General features: G+C 53.1%; 1 protein-coding gene across 6 annotated transcripts; it reads left to right on the top strand.

Annotated features, from left to right (window-relative positions):
- Window positions 1-1380: 1380 nt before the first annotated feature.
- MFSD13A (major facilitator superfamily domain containing 13A) lies at window positions 1381-17151 on the top strand. Of its 6 annotated transcripts, none has more exons than XM_008950850.5 (11): window positions 1446-1532; window positions 6078-6183; window positions 8865-8954; window positions 9067-9309; window positions 10105-10187; window positions 10777-11229; window positions 11385-11508; window positions 12966-13062; window positions 13682-13853; window positions 13931-14124; window positions 15832-17151. In XM_008950850.5, exons 4-11 carry the CDS (start codon window positions 9142-9144, stop codon window positions 16092-16094), a joined length of 1554 nt encoding a protein of 517 aa, XP_008949098.1. In that variant the 5' UTR covers window positions 1446-1532; window positions 6078-6183; window positions 8865-8954; window positions 9067-9141; the 3' UTR covers window positions 16095-17151. The 6 variants fall into 6 exon arrangements, with proteins under 6 accessions (XP_008949103.1, XP_008949098.1, XP_008949100.1 ...); XM_034931383.2 differs by lacking the exon at window positions 1446-1532 and adding an exon at window positions 1748-3693; XM_008950852.4 differs by lacking the exon at window positions 8865-8954.
- The last annotated feature ends 459 nt before the right edge of the window (window positions 17152-17610 follow it).

The following is a 17610-nucleotide window of genomic DNA, read 5'->3' on the forward strand; positions in this document are numbered from 1 at the left end:
CCATCAATGAAGGTCATAAGGATGAGCAGTTCACAAAGCTCCTACACCCTTGTTTCTCATTTAATGTCTGAAAAATCCCTGTAAAGCATAAAACAGACTCACAAAAGGAGGGTCCCAGCCAGGTGCAGTGACTCACGCTTATCATTCCAGCACTTTGGGAGGCTGAAGCGGGAGGGTCCCTTGAGCCCAGGAGTTCAAGACCAGCCTGGGTAACATAGTGAGACTCCATCTCTACAAATAATTCTAGAAATTAGCCAGGCATGGTGGAGTGAGGTGGTGGTCCCAGCAGCTTGGGAGGCTAAGGTGAGAGGATCATCTGAGCCAGGGAGGTGGAGGTTACAGTGAGCTGAGATCATGCCACCACTGCACTCTAGCCTGAGCAACAGAGCAAGACCCTGTTTCAAAAAATAATAATAAAGAAGTCCCTTAGCAAAGAAGTGTTGGAGCTAGGGGTTGAGTTCCAAGTCCCCCATAAGGCAAAGGCCACAGGCTTTTTGCCCTGTGTCCCAAGGTAGGGGAACCAGGCAGAGCTGGAATGTGTGCTGTTTGCTTGCCCAAAAACCTATCCAGGCTTACAGGCCAATTGGGAGAAAACATAAAACATCCTCCACAGCCTACATTGAGCAAAACAAAACTTGATTTTGAGGGATTGTGCAGGTGTGGGAAGAGGAAAGACTCTTGTTGTGGGAGTCAGGATAGCGGGTTCCACCTCGACTGGGCCCTTGCTGTTTGCGTGTCATTGAATCTCTCTGAAATGCAGTTTCTTCACATATAAAATGTGGATAAAAGCGCCTACCTCCTAGGAATGATGTGAGGACTCAACAAGAGAATGCACGTGTTGTTCTGAATGTAGTACGGGGCACATAGCAAGCACTCAGTACTCCTTATGTTTTATTATTACCGTTATTAATACAAAGAGGTTGTGCTGCATGGTTGCTCATTCAGGCCCTGGTGGCTGTTTCCCACCTTCAGCCCTGGCTCCTGTGGCTAGAGCCCTGGTGCCCACAGCTCAACCTGGACCTGCCCACCCTTGAAGGGCTCATGATGCAGCATCAGGGAGTCCCAGATCGAGCCGCTGACACCTCCAAGTCGGCTGCAGCTGTGCATCCGCTCAGACCACAAGACTCAATGGAGGATGCTGACCTCTCTTTGTTCTCCCAACGAGTACTAGGCAAGGAGGGAAGGAAGGTGAGCGCTTAGAAAAAACGTGTTGGTTTCAACTGAAATGACATTAAGCTATGGTGGAGGTAAAGGAGAGGGGTTGAGCCGGTCAGGAATCCAGGCAACCTGACCCTATTTGCCAGTGTCCACTTTTAATTTTGGTCGCTAAGGGCAAGCGCCCGTGACAAACATGGCGGCGGCACCCTCAGGCGCGGTCACCTGCCGGAGCTGCGCCCGGGGGCCGCGCGGAGCCAATCGCTGGGCGGGGGCGGAGGGAGAGGCTGGGGAAGCCCTAGAAGTGCGCGCAGGCGCACTGGCTCGCACCTGGCTCCCGCCAGCCGTGGGATTAGGCTTCGCCGGCTACGATTGCGGTGAGACGCTGGCCAGAGGCCGGGGCTCGCGGGCAGGAGCGGGCTGGGCTGGGGCCGATCTGGCACAAACGACAGACCCGAGGGGGAGGGGAATGCTTTGCGCTCTGGGAGTCATGGGGACTATCTGCGGGGGTCTTTGGGGTGATCATATTGTGGATTGGGAGAGTTGTGTGGTCCGGGCGGAAGAAGCGGGGTTCAAGGGGGCAAGGGTGGAATCCTCGCAGAAAGGCTCTCCGGGGGTCTGGAGGAAAGGGATGCAGTGGGTCAAATAGCTCCCTGGTGGTCTGGGATCGAGGGATGCACTGGTCAGGCCGGGATCCGTGCCATTAGCATAAAGGCATTTAACCCTGGTGGCATTTGGGGAGCTTTGAAAAACACCGATGCTGGGCCCACCCGAAGAGATTCCGATTTAACTGTTCTGGGTGAGGCCTGGGCCTCGGTATTATTGCACAGCTCCTCAGGTGATTTTAACGTGCAGGCGGTGGGGAGCAGCCCTACACGTGTTTCAGCACCAGCTATTGAGTGAAGAGCTCCTGGGCTGATCCCAAACTCCTCAGTGGCTTGGGAGGGGTGGGTGGTCCTGAGGTGAAGCTGTCGCCTCTTCTGGGACCTGTGGGGGAGGGAGAGGGAGAAGGTCCCCATCTCAACAAGTTGAAAGCTCATTTCCAGCCGGAGGAGGAGGATGGGCCCCCACCCCCCAACCCTGGTGCTAGACCCTGCTGTGGGGAGACTGGGCAGGAAGACAAGACCCCGAGAGTGAAACAGGAAACACAGCAGACAATTCAGGGGTCAGCTGCCTGTTGAGAAAAGGGCACATATTATACCTTTCATGTTCATTTGTTCATTTGGTATTCCTGAGGATAGGCAGAGAATGGAATTGTTTTCTCTGCTTCACAGATGTAGGAATAGACTCAGATAGTAAGTTAAAGATAATGTTCACACCTGACCCAGGGCTCCTGACTCCAAATTATGCCTCTTCTTAGCTTTTACCTCTGCACTAATGTCTCTTGTACAGTCTGATACCTCTCACTCCAGGGGCCCAGTTCGGCATTCTTGGTTTCTGCCACTAAATTCATCAACCTCCCCAACCCACCATAGGTTGGTTCAGAAATCAGGGAGATGTTGCTGCTTCCATCCCTTTCTAGTCTTTACCTACCAGGGGCCTGGTAGGGTGAAGGGGAAGAGTTTTGACACCTGCTAGAGGGGCTTCTTCCAAACAGATCTGTCACTTCCCCACCCCCAGCTCCCCACCTGTTGTCCTCAGCATAGAATCTTGCACAACGTTTACAAAACCCTTCCTGATGTGGCCCCTTTCTCCCTCGCTGCTCTGAGCTCTCTTCCCAGATTGTTTCTGTGTCTCTTAGCACAGTGCTGTGCACCCGGCGAAAGCTTAATAAATGTTCCTCTGTTATGATCACTATTCTTCTTTGTACCTGCTGCCTTGCTTTAGTGTCTTACTCAGAGAGGCACATCAAGCCTCCCAGGCTGCCCCTTCTCTCTGACTCCCACAGTTAAGCAGAACACAGAGCTAGGAGGGGCACAGTGGGGTCTGAGGATGACAGTTTTCCTATGACTGCTGCTGCTGTTCCCTAGGGCTGAGGATGTTGTTGATATTGACCTTTTAGGGGCCAATCGACCCAGCAGGGATTGACTGAGCACGCTGAAGGAGCCTGGTGGAGGCAAAGGGCAGGGATCAAGGGCGGGACTAACCCAGCCCTGCTTTTTTTTTTTTTTTTTTTAAGAGACGGAGTCTCACTCTGTCCTCCAGGCTGGAGTGCAGTGGCGCGATTTCGGCTCACTGCAAGCTCCTCCTCCCGGGTTCACGCTATTCTCCTGCCTCAGCCTCCTGAGTAAGCTGGTACTATAGGCGTGCCCGCCACCACGCCTGGCTAATTTTTGTATTTTTAGTAGAGAGGAGGTTTCACCGTGTTAGCCAGGATGATCTCGATCTCCTGACCTCGTGATTCGCCCGCGTCGGCCTCCCAAAGTGCTGGGATTACAGGCGTGAGCCACCGCGCCCGGTATCAGCCCTGCTTTTAAGAAGCCTGTGGGCTGGAGGAGGGGAAGGGAGGCATTTGGATGCCTGATAAGGGGGAAAACGGGAGAGAACACGTGATTGGGTGTGCTTGGGAAAGCCGTGACACTGGATGAGCAGGATTTGGTAAGATGGGGGCAGGGTGTGGGGGGGATGATGAAGTGAGAACGCTGTTGTTTTAGTCAAAACCTGTTTTGAATCTTGACTCCAGCACCTACTAGCTTTGTAACTTGGGCCTGTTATTTAATCTTCAGAGCCTTGGTTTCTTCATGTACAGAACGTGAATGCAGATAGTAACAGAGCTGTAAGGGGTCTGATGATGGATATAAAAGCCAAGCATACCCTGTATGGCTGAGGAATAGTATATAGTTATCCTAGGGTATCTTAGGTGACAGGAACAGCATGAACAAAAGTGTGGAGGTGGCATTTAGAAAGGAATTTGATGGATGGCAGACAAGAGGGGCTAGGATATTCCAGGTGGCAAAAAGCATAAAGCTTGGGTGCTGGAAAGACAATTTCAATCATGGATTTGGCAGAAAGGTCAATGATTTTTATTTTTGATTGATGTTGCCCCAGCTGGTCTCTAACTTCTGGCCCCAAGTAATCCTTCTGTCTTGGCCTTCCAAAGTCCTAAAATTACAGGCATGAGCCACAACACCCCACCTAGTGACTGATCTTTAAAGATCATGAAACCACACGGTGGCTCTCGCCTGTGAGCCAGCACTTCAGGAGGCCAAGGCGGGCGGATTGCTTGAGGTCAGGAGTTCAAGACCAGCCTGGCCAACGTGGCGAAACCCCGTCTGTACAAAAAATACAAAAATTAGCCAGGCATGGTGGCGCACGCCTGTGATCCCAACTATTTGGGAGGCTGAGGCAGGAAAATTTCTTGAACCTGGGAGGCGGAGGTTGCAGTGAGCCAAGATCCCACCACTGCACTCTAGCCTGGGCGACAGAGTGAGACTCCGTCTCAAAAAAAAAAAAAAAAAAAAATCATGAAACCAAACTTCAAAGAAATGGAAAGAAAATGGCTACTGTGGGCCGGGCGCAGTGGCTCATGCCTGTAATCCCAGCAGTTTGGGAGGCCAAGGTGGGTGGATCACAAGGTCAGGAGTTCAAGACTAACCTGACCAACATGGTGAAATCCTGTCTCTACTAAAAATACAAAAATTAGCTGGGCGTGGTGGTGCATGCCTGTAATCCCAGCTACTCGGGTGGCTGAAGCAGGAGAATTGCTTGAACCTGGGAGGCAGAGGTTGCAGTAAGCCGAGATTGTGCCACTGCACTCCAGCCTGGCCAACAGAGCGAGACTCTGTCTCAAAAAAAAAAAAAAAAGAGGAAAAAGAAAAAGAAAATGGCTACTGTGGGCCAGGCATAGTGGCTCACACCTGTAATCCCAACACTTTGGGAGGCCGAGGCAGGTAAATCACTTGAGGTCAGGAGTTCAAGACCAGCCTGGCCAATATGGTGAAACCCCAGTTCTATGAAAAATACAAAAATTAGGCCGGGTGTGGAGGCTCATGGCTGCAATCCCAGTACTTTGGGAGGCCGAGGCAGGCGGATCACAAGGTCAGGAGTTTGAGACCAGCCTGACCAGTATGGTGAAACCCCGTCTCTACTAAATATACAAAAAAAAAAATTTGCCGAGTGTGGTGGCGTGCGCCTGTAAATCCCAGCTACTCAGGAGGCTGAGGCAGGAGAATGGCTTGAACCCAGGAGGCAGAGGTTGCAGTGAGCCTAGATTGCGCCACTGCACTCCAGCCTGGGCGACAGAGCAAGACTCCATCTCTACAAAAAGAAAAAAAATTAGCCGAGTGTGGTGGCAGGTGCCTGTAATCCCAGCTACTGAGGAGACTGAGGAAGGAGAATTGCTTGAACCCAGGAGGCGGAGGTTGCAGTGAGCTGAGATTGAGCCACTGCACTCCAGCCTGCGTGACACAGCGAGACTCCATCTTTAAAAAAAAAAAAAATAGCTGCTGTGTATTGAGGGTCTTCCACGTAGCAGGCACTTGGCTTTAAATTCCTTTTGCATTTCAGCCCACAGCCATCTAAGAGGTTGACATTAACATCCCCACTTTGTGGGCGAGGAGCCTGAGGCTCAGGGAGAGGGAGTGACTGGCTCAAGGCCACCAGCTGGGACCATGAGGGTGGGTCTTGGAAGGTGCCAGGGAGGTGGGTGGAGTTGGTTGCAGGTTACAGGATTTCTCACCAGCTTATGCAAGGAGGCTGGTGTGGGCTCCAAGCTGTTCTTCCCTGGGAGAGGTGGGGCTGCTGTTCTCTGCTGGGGCAGATTGAGGGTGGGGAGGGCAAGTGGGGGAAGGCTGTTTCCCGATGGAGGAGTGGAATCTGGAAGAGAAACCATTAAAAGAGTAACCCTGCACACTCCTGCCTCAGCTTCCTCTCCAGGATGGCTGTTTACCTGGACAAGTTGCAGTTGGCACAGGTCTACAGGGGGCCAGGGCCAGTTTGTCTTTGGCATTCTCAAACATTGTATGTGTTCCTGCTCCTTGCAGGCCCCCATCTTCTGACTTTTCCTCGTGTGACCCATCTTTTCAAATTCCCTTACCTGAGGAAGGAGCCCGATTACAAGGATATTTCCCTGCTCCTACCCTGATCTAGGTGAGCCCAATAAAAAGCTACTTTCTGAGCATCTTCCGTGTGACAGCACGGTGCTCTGTGCTTCCTGGACATTTGTTTAATCCTTTCTGTACCCCTGTAAAGATAGGCATTATTGGCCAGGCGCGGTGGCTCACACCTGTAATCCCAGCACTTTGGGAGGCTGAGGTGGGTAGATCACCTGAGGTCAGGAGTTCAAGACCAGCCTGGGCAACATGGTGAAACCCCATCTCTACAAAAATACAAAAATAAGCTGGGCATGATGGCAGGTGCCTGTAATCCCAGCTACTCGGGAGGCTGAGGTGGGAGAATTGCTTGAACCTGGGAAGCGGAGGTTGCAGTGAGCCAAGATTGCACCATTACACTCCAGCCTGGGCAACAGAGCAAGACTCCACCTCAAAAAAAAAAAAAAAAAAAAAGATAAGCATTATTACCTGATTTTATAGATGAGGAAACTCCGGCCCAGAAGGGTTGAATTGCCTGAGGTTACACTCTTAGTAGGAAGTACAGTTGGGATTTGAACCCAGGCCCTGCTGATGGCAAAGGTCATACCTGTTCCATCTCATTAACCTTTGAGGTTTTCTTCTACCCAGTGTGGGTGCAGGGAGGTGGCTGGGGGAGGCTGGGGACCTTGTGTTCAGGGCTCACCTTCTCCAGCAACAAGGACAAATCACTGGGCATCTGGGTAGGCGTGGGGAGCCTTCACTCCATTTTGACAAAGGCAGGAGAGTTCTGAAAGCCCTGGAGGAATTGGAGTAAGTGACCCTGCTAAGGATAGTAACAGAGGTGGACATTGTGCTTTACAGCCCTAAGCACCTTTAGAGAGCATCTCATTTAATTCCCACCTCAACCCTGTGTGGCGGGCATGGGGCCTCTCCATTTTAGGGAAGGACTGAGAGGTTGGATAGTAATGATCTGTAAAGCTTTAATGCTCACCATTTTTAAACATTTATTTGTATTTATTTCTTTTTGAGGTAGAGTCTTGCTCTGTCGCCCAGGCTGGAGTGTAGTGGAATGTTCTGGGCTCACTGTAACCTCCACCTCTGGGGTTCAAGTGATTCTCCTGCCTCAGCTCCCCAGTAGCTGGGATTACAGGCGCCCGCCACCACGCCGGCTAATTTTTGTATTTTTAGTAGAGACGGGGTTTTGCCATGTTGGCCAGACTGGTCTCAAATTCCTGGCCTCAAGTGATCTGCCCACCTTGGCCTCCCAAAGTGCTGGGATTACAGGTGTGAGCCACTCCGCCCAGCCCCATGTCTTTTTAACATACGTTACTCAGAAAAGCAGTGTCGAGGGAATGTAGGGTGATGGATGTGTTCATTATCTTGTTTGTGGTTATGATTTCACAGATACATGCATATGGTAAAACTTATCAGCTTGCATGCTTTGAAAACTGCAGTTTAGTGTTTGTCAATTAGACCTGAATAAAGCTTTGAGGAAAAAAAGAAATGCATTTTCTTCAGGGGGTTCAAGGGCCTCAGGGAAAGGCCATCCTCCTGCCTTGGGACAAGATAGGATCACTGTGGCCCACGGGGGTGGTGGTGGGGACTTGCAGGCTTAGAGTGCTTCTTCTTTTTTCTTTTTGAGACTGAGTTTCGCTCTTGGTGCCGAGGCTAGAGTGCATTGGCGCAATCTTGGCTCACTGCAGCCTCTGCCTCCCGGGTTCAAGCAATTCTCCTCCCTCAGCCTCCCTAGTAGCTGGGATTACAGGCATGTGCCACCATGCCCGGCTAATTTTTTGTATTTTTAGTAGAGACGGGGTTTCACCGTGTTGGCCAGGCTGGTCTTGAACTCCTGACCTCAGGTGATCCGCCCACCCCGGCCTCCCAAAGTGCCTTATTACAGGCGTGAGCCATGGCACCCGGCTGGGTCTCAGGGTTTTTATAAGCATAGGATGGGGCGTGGTGGGCCGGGTGGTCTTGGGAAATGCAACATTTGGGCAGGAAAAAAAAAAAAATGCCTGTCCTCACCTAGGTCAGGCCCAGGGGTGGAGCCCTAGCCAGGGACCACGCCCTCCTCTACCCAGCACTTCCTTTCCCTGATTCCATATCATTTAAAGGGACCACATTCTTCCGTTTCTGGCACTTCCCTTCCCGTCTTCCTTATCAATACCAACAGTGAGTGCTTTCTGTGAGTTACCTTGTTTAATCCTTATGATTTGCAAAATAGGCATAACAATCTCCTTTTACCTTTTGCAGAAGAGGAAGCTAAGGCCTGGGTTGGGTAACTGCCTGACGTTTTACTGTAAGTGCATTGTGTGCCCAAGCTCAGGGTTGTCCCGTCTAGACCATTAAAGTCACATAGTGCAATTTAAGAAGACACTGAGGCCGGGAGCGGTGGCTCACACCTATAATCTCAGCACTTTGGGAGGCCGAGGTGGGTGGATCACAAGGTCAGGAGATCGAGACCATCCTGGTGAAACCCCGTCTCTACTAAAAATACAAAAAATTAGCCGGGCGTGGCGGCGGGTGCCTGTGGTCCCAGCTACTCGGGAGGCTGAGGCAGGAGAATGGCGTGAATCCGGGAGGTGGAGCTTACAGTGAGCGGAGATCTCACTACTGCACTCCAGCCTGGGCAACAGAGCGAGACTCTGTCTCAAAAAAAAAAAAAAAGACATCGAGCATCCAGCCCTGGCACGCGACCTGGCTCAGCACTTGCTGGGTGTCTGCCGTCTCTTCCCACAGGCTCTCTGTTTCCTCGAGTCACTCCCAGATTAGTGGTGTCTAGCTCAGCACTGTTTCTGTTATACTTCATTCATAATTCCCAGCGCTGTTGTAAGTACAAACTCTCTCCTGTTGGAAATGAGTTTTTAAATGATTCAGAGGTCTGGGGTTAAGAGCAGAGCTGGCTCTGATCCCTGTTGCTCACTGGTTCCTTCTTCCCCAGGGACGAGGATGGGAAGACCGCCTGTGGCCATGAGCCCTCCCCGGTTCTCCTGGGGCTAAGGCTGGGGCTGCAGCCATGGGGCTGGGTCAGCCCCAGGCCTGGTTGCTGGGTCTGCCCACAGCTGTGGTCTATGGCTCCCTGGCTCTCTTCACCACCATCCTGCACAATGTCTTCCTGCTCTACTATGTGGACACCTTTGTCTCAGTGTACAAGATCAACAAAATGGCCTTCTGGGTCGGAGAGGTAGGGCCAGTGCTGGGTGGCTAACATGGAGGAGGGGGTGGGGTGGAGACTAGAGGCTGCCCAGGCTGCTGGGCAGATTGCAGGTGCCTGGTCCCACCCAGTCAGAGGCCTGGGTAGTCCAGGTTGTTCACCAAGACTCATCAAGAAAAGCTGTGGAGGCCTTGATGACTCCTCCTCGATGGGGACTAGACTAGCTTTCCTGGCCACTGTCTTACATAGTTGCTGTTCTGTGTACTCATATATATAATATGTTCACGTATATGAATTTATCAGCTGCATACATTTACCAGCTGGGCCCTGGATGGGTGGGAGTTTGAAGGGGGCAGTGGTTTGACTGGCAGAGTAGGGTTTTTTGTTTTTTTTTTTGAGATGGAGTTTCACTTTTGTCTCACAGGCTGGAGTGCAATGGCGCAATCTCAGCTCACTGCAACCTCCGCCTTCGTGGTTCGAGTGATTCTCCTGTCTCAACCTCATGAGTAGCTGGGATTACAGGCACCCGCCACCACGCCCGGCTAATTTTTGTATTTTTAGTAGAGACAGGGTTTCGCCATGTTGGCCAGGCTGGTCTCAAACTCCTGACCTCAGGTGATCCACCTGCCTCGGCCTCCCAAAGTGCTGGTGTGAGCCACCAGCGCCTGGCCAGAGTGGGTTTTAGCAGAGGAACTGACACCAGCAAAGGTTTGCAGGTAGGAAAGCTGGGGCCATCTTTGAGGGGTGGTGAGCAGGCTGAGGGGGGAGGAGCCCCGGAGAGGATGCTGTCTAGAGCCCACCTGCCTGTCTCCCCTCTGCCTGCAGACAGTGTTTCTCCTCTGGAACAGCCTCAATGACCCCCTCTTCGGTTGGCTCAGTGACCGGCAGTTCCTCAGCTCCCAGCCCCGGTTGGTGTATTGGGAACAGCTCGTAATTGGTTCAGTCCCACCCTACTGCTACCCAGGAGGGAGGACCCCTGCCTGTGTTTGGGGTGGGGAAGGAAGGGGAGACTATTTCAGTGTTGCCCATGGCTCTTCCCTTACTGGGGTCCAGGGTGCTCTGTTTGGGTTGGAGAGGTGGCCTTGGACGTACACTTGCCTGGCTCGGCAGGGGAAGAGATCTACCCTGGCTTGGCTTGGCTGGCCCCTCTGGACTGTGGACTGCAAACACCCTCTGCTGCTTCTGGAAGATTCCTTTGCCCCATCCCTGCTTGAGCCCATCATCACCCCCAACCTTGAGAAGTGGGCATCCCATTCCCTTTGGCCATCAGCCCGACAGGCTAATAAGGGGGTGGAAATTGGGGCAGAGGAGGAGAGTGTACCCACTGGTGAGTTGTGCTTCCTAAGTTGCAGACTGGGGACTTAGGGGACAGTGGGACCACCCTGTTGTGAGTCCCACACCCTGGGCCTCCATCCCTCCCCTGGGGCCTGGGCAAGGGGAACTTCAGCCTGCCAAGTCTGACACGGCATCTCCCAACAACTCTCCTTTCCCCGGCAGGTCAGGCGCCGGGCTCTCCTCAAGGGCTGTGGTGCTGGCCCGGGTGCAGGCCCTGGGCTGGCATGGGCCGCTGCTGGCGCTGTCGTTCCTGGCGTTCTGGGTGCCCTGGGCCCCAGCTGGCCTGCAGTTCTTGCTGTGCCTGTGCCTCTATGATGGCTTCCTGACGCTCGTGGACCTGCACCACCATGCCTTGCTGGCCGACCTGGCCCTCTCAGCCCACGACCGCACCCACCTCAACTTCTACTGCTCCCTCTTCAGCGCGGCCGGCTCCCTCTCTGTCTTTGCATCCTATGCCTTTTGGAACAAGGAGGATTTCTCCTCCTTCCGCGCTTTCTGCGTGACACTGGCTGTCAGCTCTGGGCTGGGCTTTCTGGGGGCCACACAGCTGCTGAGGCGGCGGGTTGAGGCGGCCCGAAAGGACCCAGGGTGCTCAGGCCTGGTTGTGGATAGCGGGTGAGTGGCCAGCCCCGGCTCTTCAGGTCCTCACCAGCAACCTTCTAAGTCTGATTTCGGTGCTGGGTCCCCGGCTGATGGGGGCTGCCCTGGGATGTGTTGGGGGATAACTCTGGCCAGCCCCAGGCAGTTCTCCACTCCCTTCTGCCCCATAGCCTGTGTGGAGAGGAGCTGCTTGTGGGCAGTGAGGAGGCGGACAGCATCACCTTGGGCCGGTATCTCCGGCAGCTGGCACGCCATCGGAACTTCCTGTGGTTCGTGAGCATGGACCTGGTGCAGGTATGGGGAGCAGCTCCCGGCCCCTCTACAGCTGGGCTGGACTTCACTCAAGGGGACAGACTCCTCAAGAGCTGGGAACTCGGCCACGCATGGTGGCTCATGCCTGTAGTCCCAGCACTTTGGGAGGCTGAGGTGGGTGGATCACTTGAGGACAGGGGTTCGAGACCAGCCTGGCTAACATGCCGAAACCCCATAAAAATACAAAAATTAGCTGGGCATGGTGTAATTCCAGCATATCTGTAATTCCAACTACTTGGGAGGCTGAGGCAGGAGAATCACTTGAACCCGGAAGGCGGAGGTTGTAGTGAGCTAAGATGGCACCACTATACTCCAGTCTGGGCAACAGAGTGAGACTCCTTCTCAAAGAAAAAAAAAAAAGAGCTGGGAACTGAGTTCTGGGCCACCCAGGAGGTCTGCTGGGCAATTCGATGGCAGGAATGCAGGTTGAGTAGTCAGGAGGCCTGGATTCTAGCTCCCTCTGAGCTTTTCCCTCCCTATGTGATCTTAGGCAGGTCTCAGGCTCTCTGGGTAGCCCTGTCCTCTCCTGTAAAGTGAGGATATGAGACAGAGATGCCCCCTTTGGGGACCCTCTAACAATCTTTTTAAGACAGCAACCGCTGCCAGGTGCAGTGGCTCACGCCTGTAATCCCAGCACTTCGGGACGCCAAGGTGGAAAGACCGCTTGAGCCCAGGAGTTCGAGGCTGCAATGAGTTATGATTGCACCACTGCACTCCAGCCTGGGCAGCAGAGAAAGGCTCCATCTCTAAAAAAAGAAGAGCTAAGTGCTGTACCTAAAACATGTAGTATATAAACTAGCTGAACTTAGAAATAAACTGTTTTCATGTTATGAAATTTGTTTCACTAATGTGTTTTCTTTTCTTTTTTTTTTTCTTCTCACTTTGTTGCCCAGGCTGGAGTGTAGTGGCATGATCTAGGCTCACTGCAACCTCTGCCTCCTGGGTTCAAATGATTCTCCCACCTCAGCTTCCTGGGTAGCTGGGATTATAGGCATGCAACACAACACCCGACTAATTTTTTATATTTTTAGTAGAGACGGGGTTTCGCCATGTTGGCCATGCTGGTCTCAAACTCCTGGCCTTAAGTGATCTGCCTGCCTTGGCCTCCCAAAGTGCTAAGGTGCTAGGATTACAAGTGTGAGCCCCTGTGCCCAGCCTCACTAATGTGTTTTCAATTAAAAAGAAAAAGCTTTTAATTGCTCCAGTACTATTTTCCCATGGCTTCTAACTTTGTAGCAAAGTTAGATAGCACCAGGAATGTGGTTTTAGGTTGTGTTCTGGCATGTTCTGTGTTTAGGGACATGGGGAAAAAGGCCTGCTCTCGCTCTTGCTGCTCTGAGGATGGGGAGTTGGGGGGGATGTGTGTTCCCCTGTTGGCTTCTGGCCTTGTCAGCTCTCCTCCCCCTGGAAGCCTCCTCACCATCCCTGTCGGGTTGCAGGTCTTCCACTGCCACTTCAACAGCAACTTCTTCCCTCTCTTCCTGGAGCATCTGTTGTCCGACCATATCTCCCTTTCCATGGGCTCCATCCTGTTGGGTGAGTGTGGACCTTGGGTGCTTCATGCAAGCTGGAAGGAGAGAGACCTGTATTTTTAGTAGAGATGGGGTTTCACCGTATTAGCCAGGATGGTCTCCATTTCCCGACCCAGTGATCCACCTGCCTCTGCCTCCCAAAGTACTGGGATTACAGGTGTGAGCCACTGCGCCCAGCCAGGGACAATCTTTTTAAGACACCAAGTGCTGCCGGGTGCAGTGGGCATGGGGGGCAGGGTGTGGTGGGTGTTGAGGGGGGTGGAGGCTATGCTGGTGTCAGTCCTCTTGGAGATGGTGGCACCCTGAGGGGGTGCAGTGGCTGGTTAACACAGAGGAATATCATCTGATGGGCCTGGGTGTGAGTCTTGACTCTGTGCTCATCTGGTGGGCAGCCTCAGGTGGGTTAGTTCATCTTTTGGGGCCTCTCTTTCTCATCCGTAAAGTGGGGATGATAATAGTACTCACCTTAAGGGGCTGTGAAGATGAACTAAGACAGTGAAGCTCTTAGCACAGAGCCCAGTGCATCGCTAGTGTACAGGAATGCAGTTGGCTGTGAAGCTGATGGCGCTCACTGGCACTGCAGCAGTGCCCTTGACAAGGTGGCTCCCCGTCTTCCTCCCCAGGCCTCTCCTATGTCGCTCCCCATCTCAACAACCTCTACTTCCTGTCCCTGTGCCGGCGCTGGGGCGTCTACGCGGTGGTGCGGGGGCTCTTCCTGCTCAAGCTGGGACTTAGCCTGCTCATGTTGTTGGCTGGCCCGGACCACCTCAGCCTGTTGTGCCTCTTCATTGCCAGGTATGCCCCTGCCCATGCTCCCCGCAACACCTCCATCCCATGCCTTCATTCCTGCCTGCTCTCTCCCTCTACTGCAGCAACCGCGTCTTCACTGAGGGCACCTGTAAGCTGCTGACCTTGGTGGTCACCGACCTGGTAGACGAGGACCTGGTGCTGAACCACCGCAAGCAGGCAGCCTCGGCACTCCTCTTTGGCATGGTTGCCCTGGTGACCAAGCCAGGCCAGACCTTTGCCCCGCTGCTGGGCACCTGGCTGCTCTGTTTCTACACAGGTGAGGGCCAGGTAGCAGGCAAGGGCTCTTAAGGCTCCAGGGGGCACAGCTTACCTGGCACACTGGCTGGCAAGCCTGGGCTCTGGGTCCAGTGACGGAAAGTGGCAACTGGCGTCCCCTCAACATGGCTAGAGTCACTGGGTCACCGATTCCGCCATGCTTTCTTAGTTCATTCATTAATTAATTCATTCAACAAATATGTATGGAATCCCTTCTCTGCAGGTCCTGCTGTGGGTGCCAGGGAGCTAACCATGAATAAGATAGACAAAGTCTTTGCCACCACGGAGCTTGTATTCTAGTCAGGGGTGGGCTGGGGTTGGCAATAAACATCCAAACAAGACATTATCAGGTAGTAATAGTGTTATGGTGAAATTAAGGTGATGTGAGATGGCGTGACCAAGAAGCTATGTAGTATTATCAGGGAAGGCCTCTCCGAGAAGGTGTCCCTCAGGATGTGAGCTGAATGGCAAGGATTTGTCTAGAAAAGGTCTCAGTGAATCGCAGGCAGAGGGAACAGCAGGCGCAAAGGCCCAGGGTGTCAGGGGTGATTAGGAAATGTGGCTGGAAAAGCGAAGAGGACTTTGTTGATCAGGGCAGTGTTGGAAGCAAGCTGTTGGAGGGTTTTATTTTTATTTATTTATTTATTTACTTTTTGAGATAGGGTCTCCCTGTCACCCAGGCTGGAGTGCAGTGGCACGATCTTGGCTCACTGCAGCCTTGACCTCCCAGGTTCAAGTGAGCCTGCCACCTAGCCTCCCAAGTAGTTGGGACCACAGGCGTATGCCACCATGCCTGGGTAACTTTTTGTATTTTATGTAGAGATGGGGTTTTGCCAGGTTGCCCAGGCTGGTCTCAAACTCCTGAGCTCAGGTGATCAACCCACCTCGGCCTCCCAAAGTGCTGGGATTACAGGCATGAGCCACCACGCCCGGCCAGGGAGGGTTTTAAACAGGGAAGTGACGTGGTGTGATTGACTTTTTAACAAAATTCACTCTGGGCTGGGTGAGGTGGCTCACACCTGTAATCCCAGCACTTTGGGAGGCTGAGGAGGGCAGATCACCTGAGGTCAGGAGTTTGAGACCAGCTTGGTCAACATATGGTGAAACCCCCGCCTCTACTAAAAAATACAAAAATTAGCTGGGTGTGGTGGCGCATGCCTGTAGCCCCAGCTATTTGGGAAGCTGAGGCAGGAGAATCGCTTGAAACTGGGAGGCTGAGGTTGCAGTGAGTGGAGATCGTGCTACTTCACTCCAGCTTAGGTGACAGAGCGAGACTCCCTCTTTCCAAAAAAAAAAAGTTCACTCTGGCTGCCATATGGACAGCAGATCATAGGGAGGCCAGAATGGGGACAGCAGGGAGATCTTTGGGAGACTGGCAGAGGCTGTGGAGACTTGGGCCAGGGTGGTGGCAGGTGGGATACGTTTTGGAGTTGGGGGGAGATGAAGGATTGGGTGTTGGGGAGTGATGGCGTGAAACCAACCAGGGAACTGAGGAGGACTTTGAGGTTTTGGGCCTGAGTTATTGGGTGGATGGTGGTGCCTGTCACTGAGATGGGAAGAGTAGGAGAGGAGTGGGTTTGGAGGAATCAGGAGTTGTGGTCTGGACACGTCCATGTGGTGTCTGAGATGTCACACCATAGACTTGGAGGGCACCAAGGCTTGGAGGACAGTGGGCTGACCATGGTCTTCCTGTGCTCTCTTGTCCTAGGTCATGACCTCTTCCAGCAGTCCCTCATAACCCCTGTGGGGAGTGCCCATCCCTGGCCAGAGCCCCCAGCTCCAGCCCCTGCACAGGCCCCGACGCTCCGCCAGGGCTGCTTCTACCTGCTGGTGCTGGTGCCCATCACCTGTGCTCTGCTGCAGCTCTTCACCTGGTCCCAGTTCACGCTGCATGGGAGACGCCTGCACATGGTCAAGGCCCAGCGCCAGAACCTGTCACAGGCCCAAACCCTGGATGTTAAGATGGTGTGAGAGCTGTGGCAAGGTCACCCCACTGAGGATGCTGCTGGCAGCCTGGGGAAGGAGCCAGTTTTTTTTTTTTTTTTAAGGATTTCACAGGTTTTTTTTTTTTTTTTTGGAGATGTTGCCCAAAAAAATGGATCTGTTGCAGTGGTGCAATCTGGGCTCACTGAAACCACCACCCGGGTTCAAGCAATTATCCTGCCTCAGCCTCCCGAGTAGCTGGGATTATAGGAGCGTGCCACCATGCCCGGCTACTTTTTGTATTTTTAATAGAGACAGGGTTTCATCATGTTGGCCAGGCTAGTCTCAAACCCCTGACCTTAGGTGATCAGCCCGCCTCGGCCTCCCAGAGTGCTGGGATTACAGGCGTGAGCCACTGTGGCCAACCTAATTTTTGTATTATTTAGTAGAGACAGGGTTTCACCACATTGGCCAGGCTGGTCTCGAACTCCTGACCTCAAGTGATCTGCCTGCCTTGGTCTCCCAAAGTGCTGGGAATACAGGCATGAGCCACTGCACTCGGCCAGGAGCTAGTTTTACCAGCATCCTGCTCCACTGCCTTCCTCTAGTGCAGCCTGGAAGACATGGCAGCGGGTAGCTCCTGGGGCTGAGCCAGAAGCATCACTGCAGTGAAAGTCTCTGCTTACCTGTCTGGCTCAGCTTGGGCAAGGGCTGGGCCATATGTGCTCAGGGACGTGCTTCTCTTGTAAGGCAGGAGGATAGAAGAGGACCAAGAAGGGAGGGGGCTGCCCTGTGGTGCACACGGGCCTGCCATGGGGCGTGGGAGCCCATCCCGCTGCCTGACCGGAGCTGGCCGCTGTGGTGGACTCAGGAACCACTTTTAATACTGCAACTGCTCCCTTTTGCCCAGTCAGGGAAAGCTGACTGTAAGTCCCACCTCCCCCTCGGTCCACCCTTCTAGTGGTTTCTCTGAGAGGTTTCTCTGCTTCAGCTGTGCTTGAAGTGGCATGCCTCCTCTGCTGCAGGGCTCCCCCACCCCCACACGGCCTCTAAAGATGTTTATTTCCTTATAGACTGATTAAAGTCAGCCATTCTTTTTCCTCAAGTCTGTGCTGTGTGAGTGGTGGGTTGCTGGGGTTGAGAACCAGGATTCCTTACTGACTAGAAAAAGCCCCCGAGAGCATTTTTCTGAATAAGAGTGGTAGGTAGGCCGGGCGCAGTGGCTCACGCCTGTAATCCCAGCACTTTGGGAAGCCGAGGTGGGTGGATCACCTGAGGTCTGGAGTTTGAGACCAGCCTGAGCCAACATGGCAAAACCCCATCTCTACTAAAAATACAAAAATTAGCCAGGTGTAGTGGTGTGTGCCTGTAATCCCAGCTACTTGGGAGGCTGGGGCAGGAGAATCGCTTGAACCCAGGAGGAGGAGGTTGCATTGATCGCGCCACTGCATGCACTCCAACCTGGGCGACAGAATGAGACTCCATCTCAAAGAAAAAAAAAACCCACCTTGGTGGGTTACCAAGGTGCCAGGGAGAAAAACATAGATTGGTAACTGCATAGGCA

The sequence above is a fragment of the Pan paniscus genome, chromosome 8 (genome assembly GCF_029289425.2).
Source record: "Pan paniscus chromosome 8, NHGRI_mPanPan1-v2.0_pri, whole genome shotgun sequence".
In the NCBI taxonomy this organism is placed as follows: Eukaryota; Metazoa; Chordata; class Mammalia; order Primates; family Hominidae; genus Pan; species Pan paniscus.

Bases quoted from the DNA above. Each gene is read 5' to 3' on its own strand.
- MFSD13A (XM_008950855.4), top strand. From the start codon at position 9,142: ATGGGGCTGGGTCAGCCCCAGGCCTGGTTGCTGGGTCTGCCCACAGCT. The intron at 10,188-10,776 runs GTTGGTGTATTG...TTTCCCCGGCAG, and splicing joins TTCCTCAGCTCCCAGCCCCG to GTCAGGCGCCGGGCTCTCCT. The intron at 11,230-11,384 runs GTGAGTGGCCAG...TCTGCCCCATAG, and splicing joins GGCCTGGTTGTGGATAGCGG to CCTGTGTGGAGAGGAGCTGC.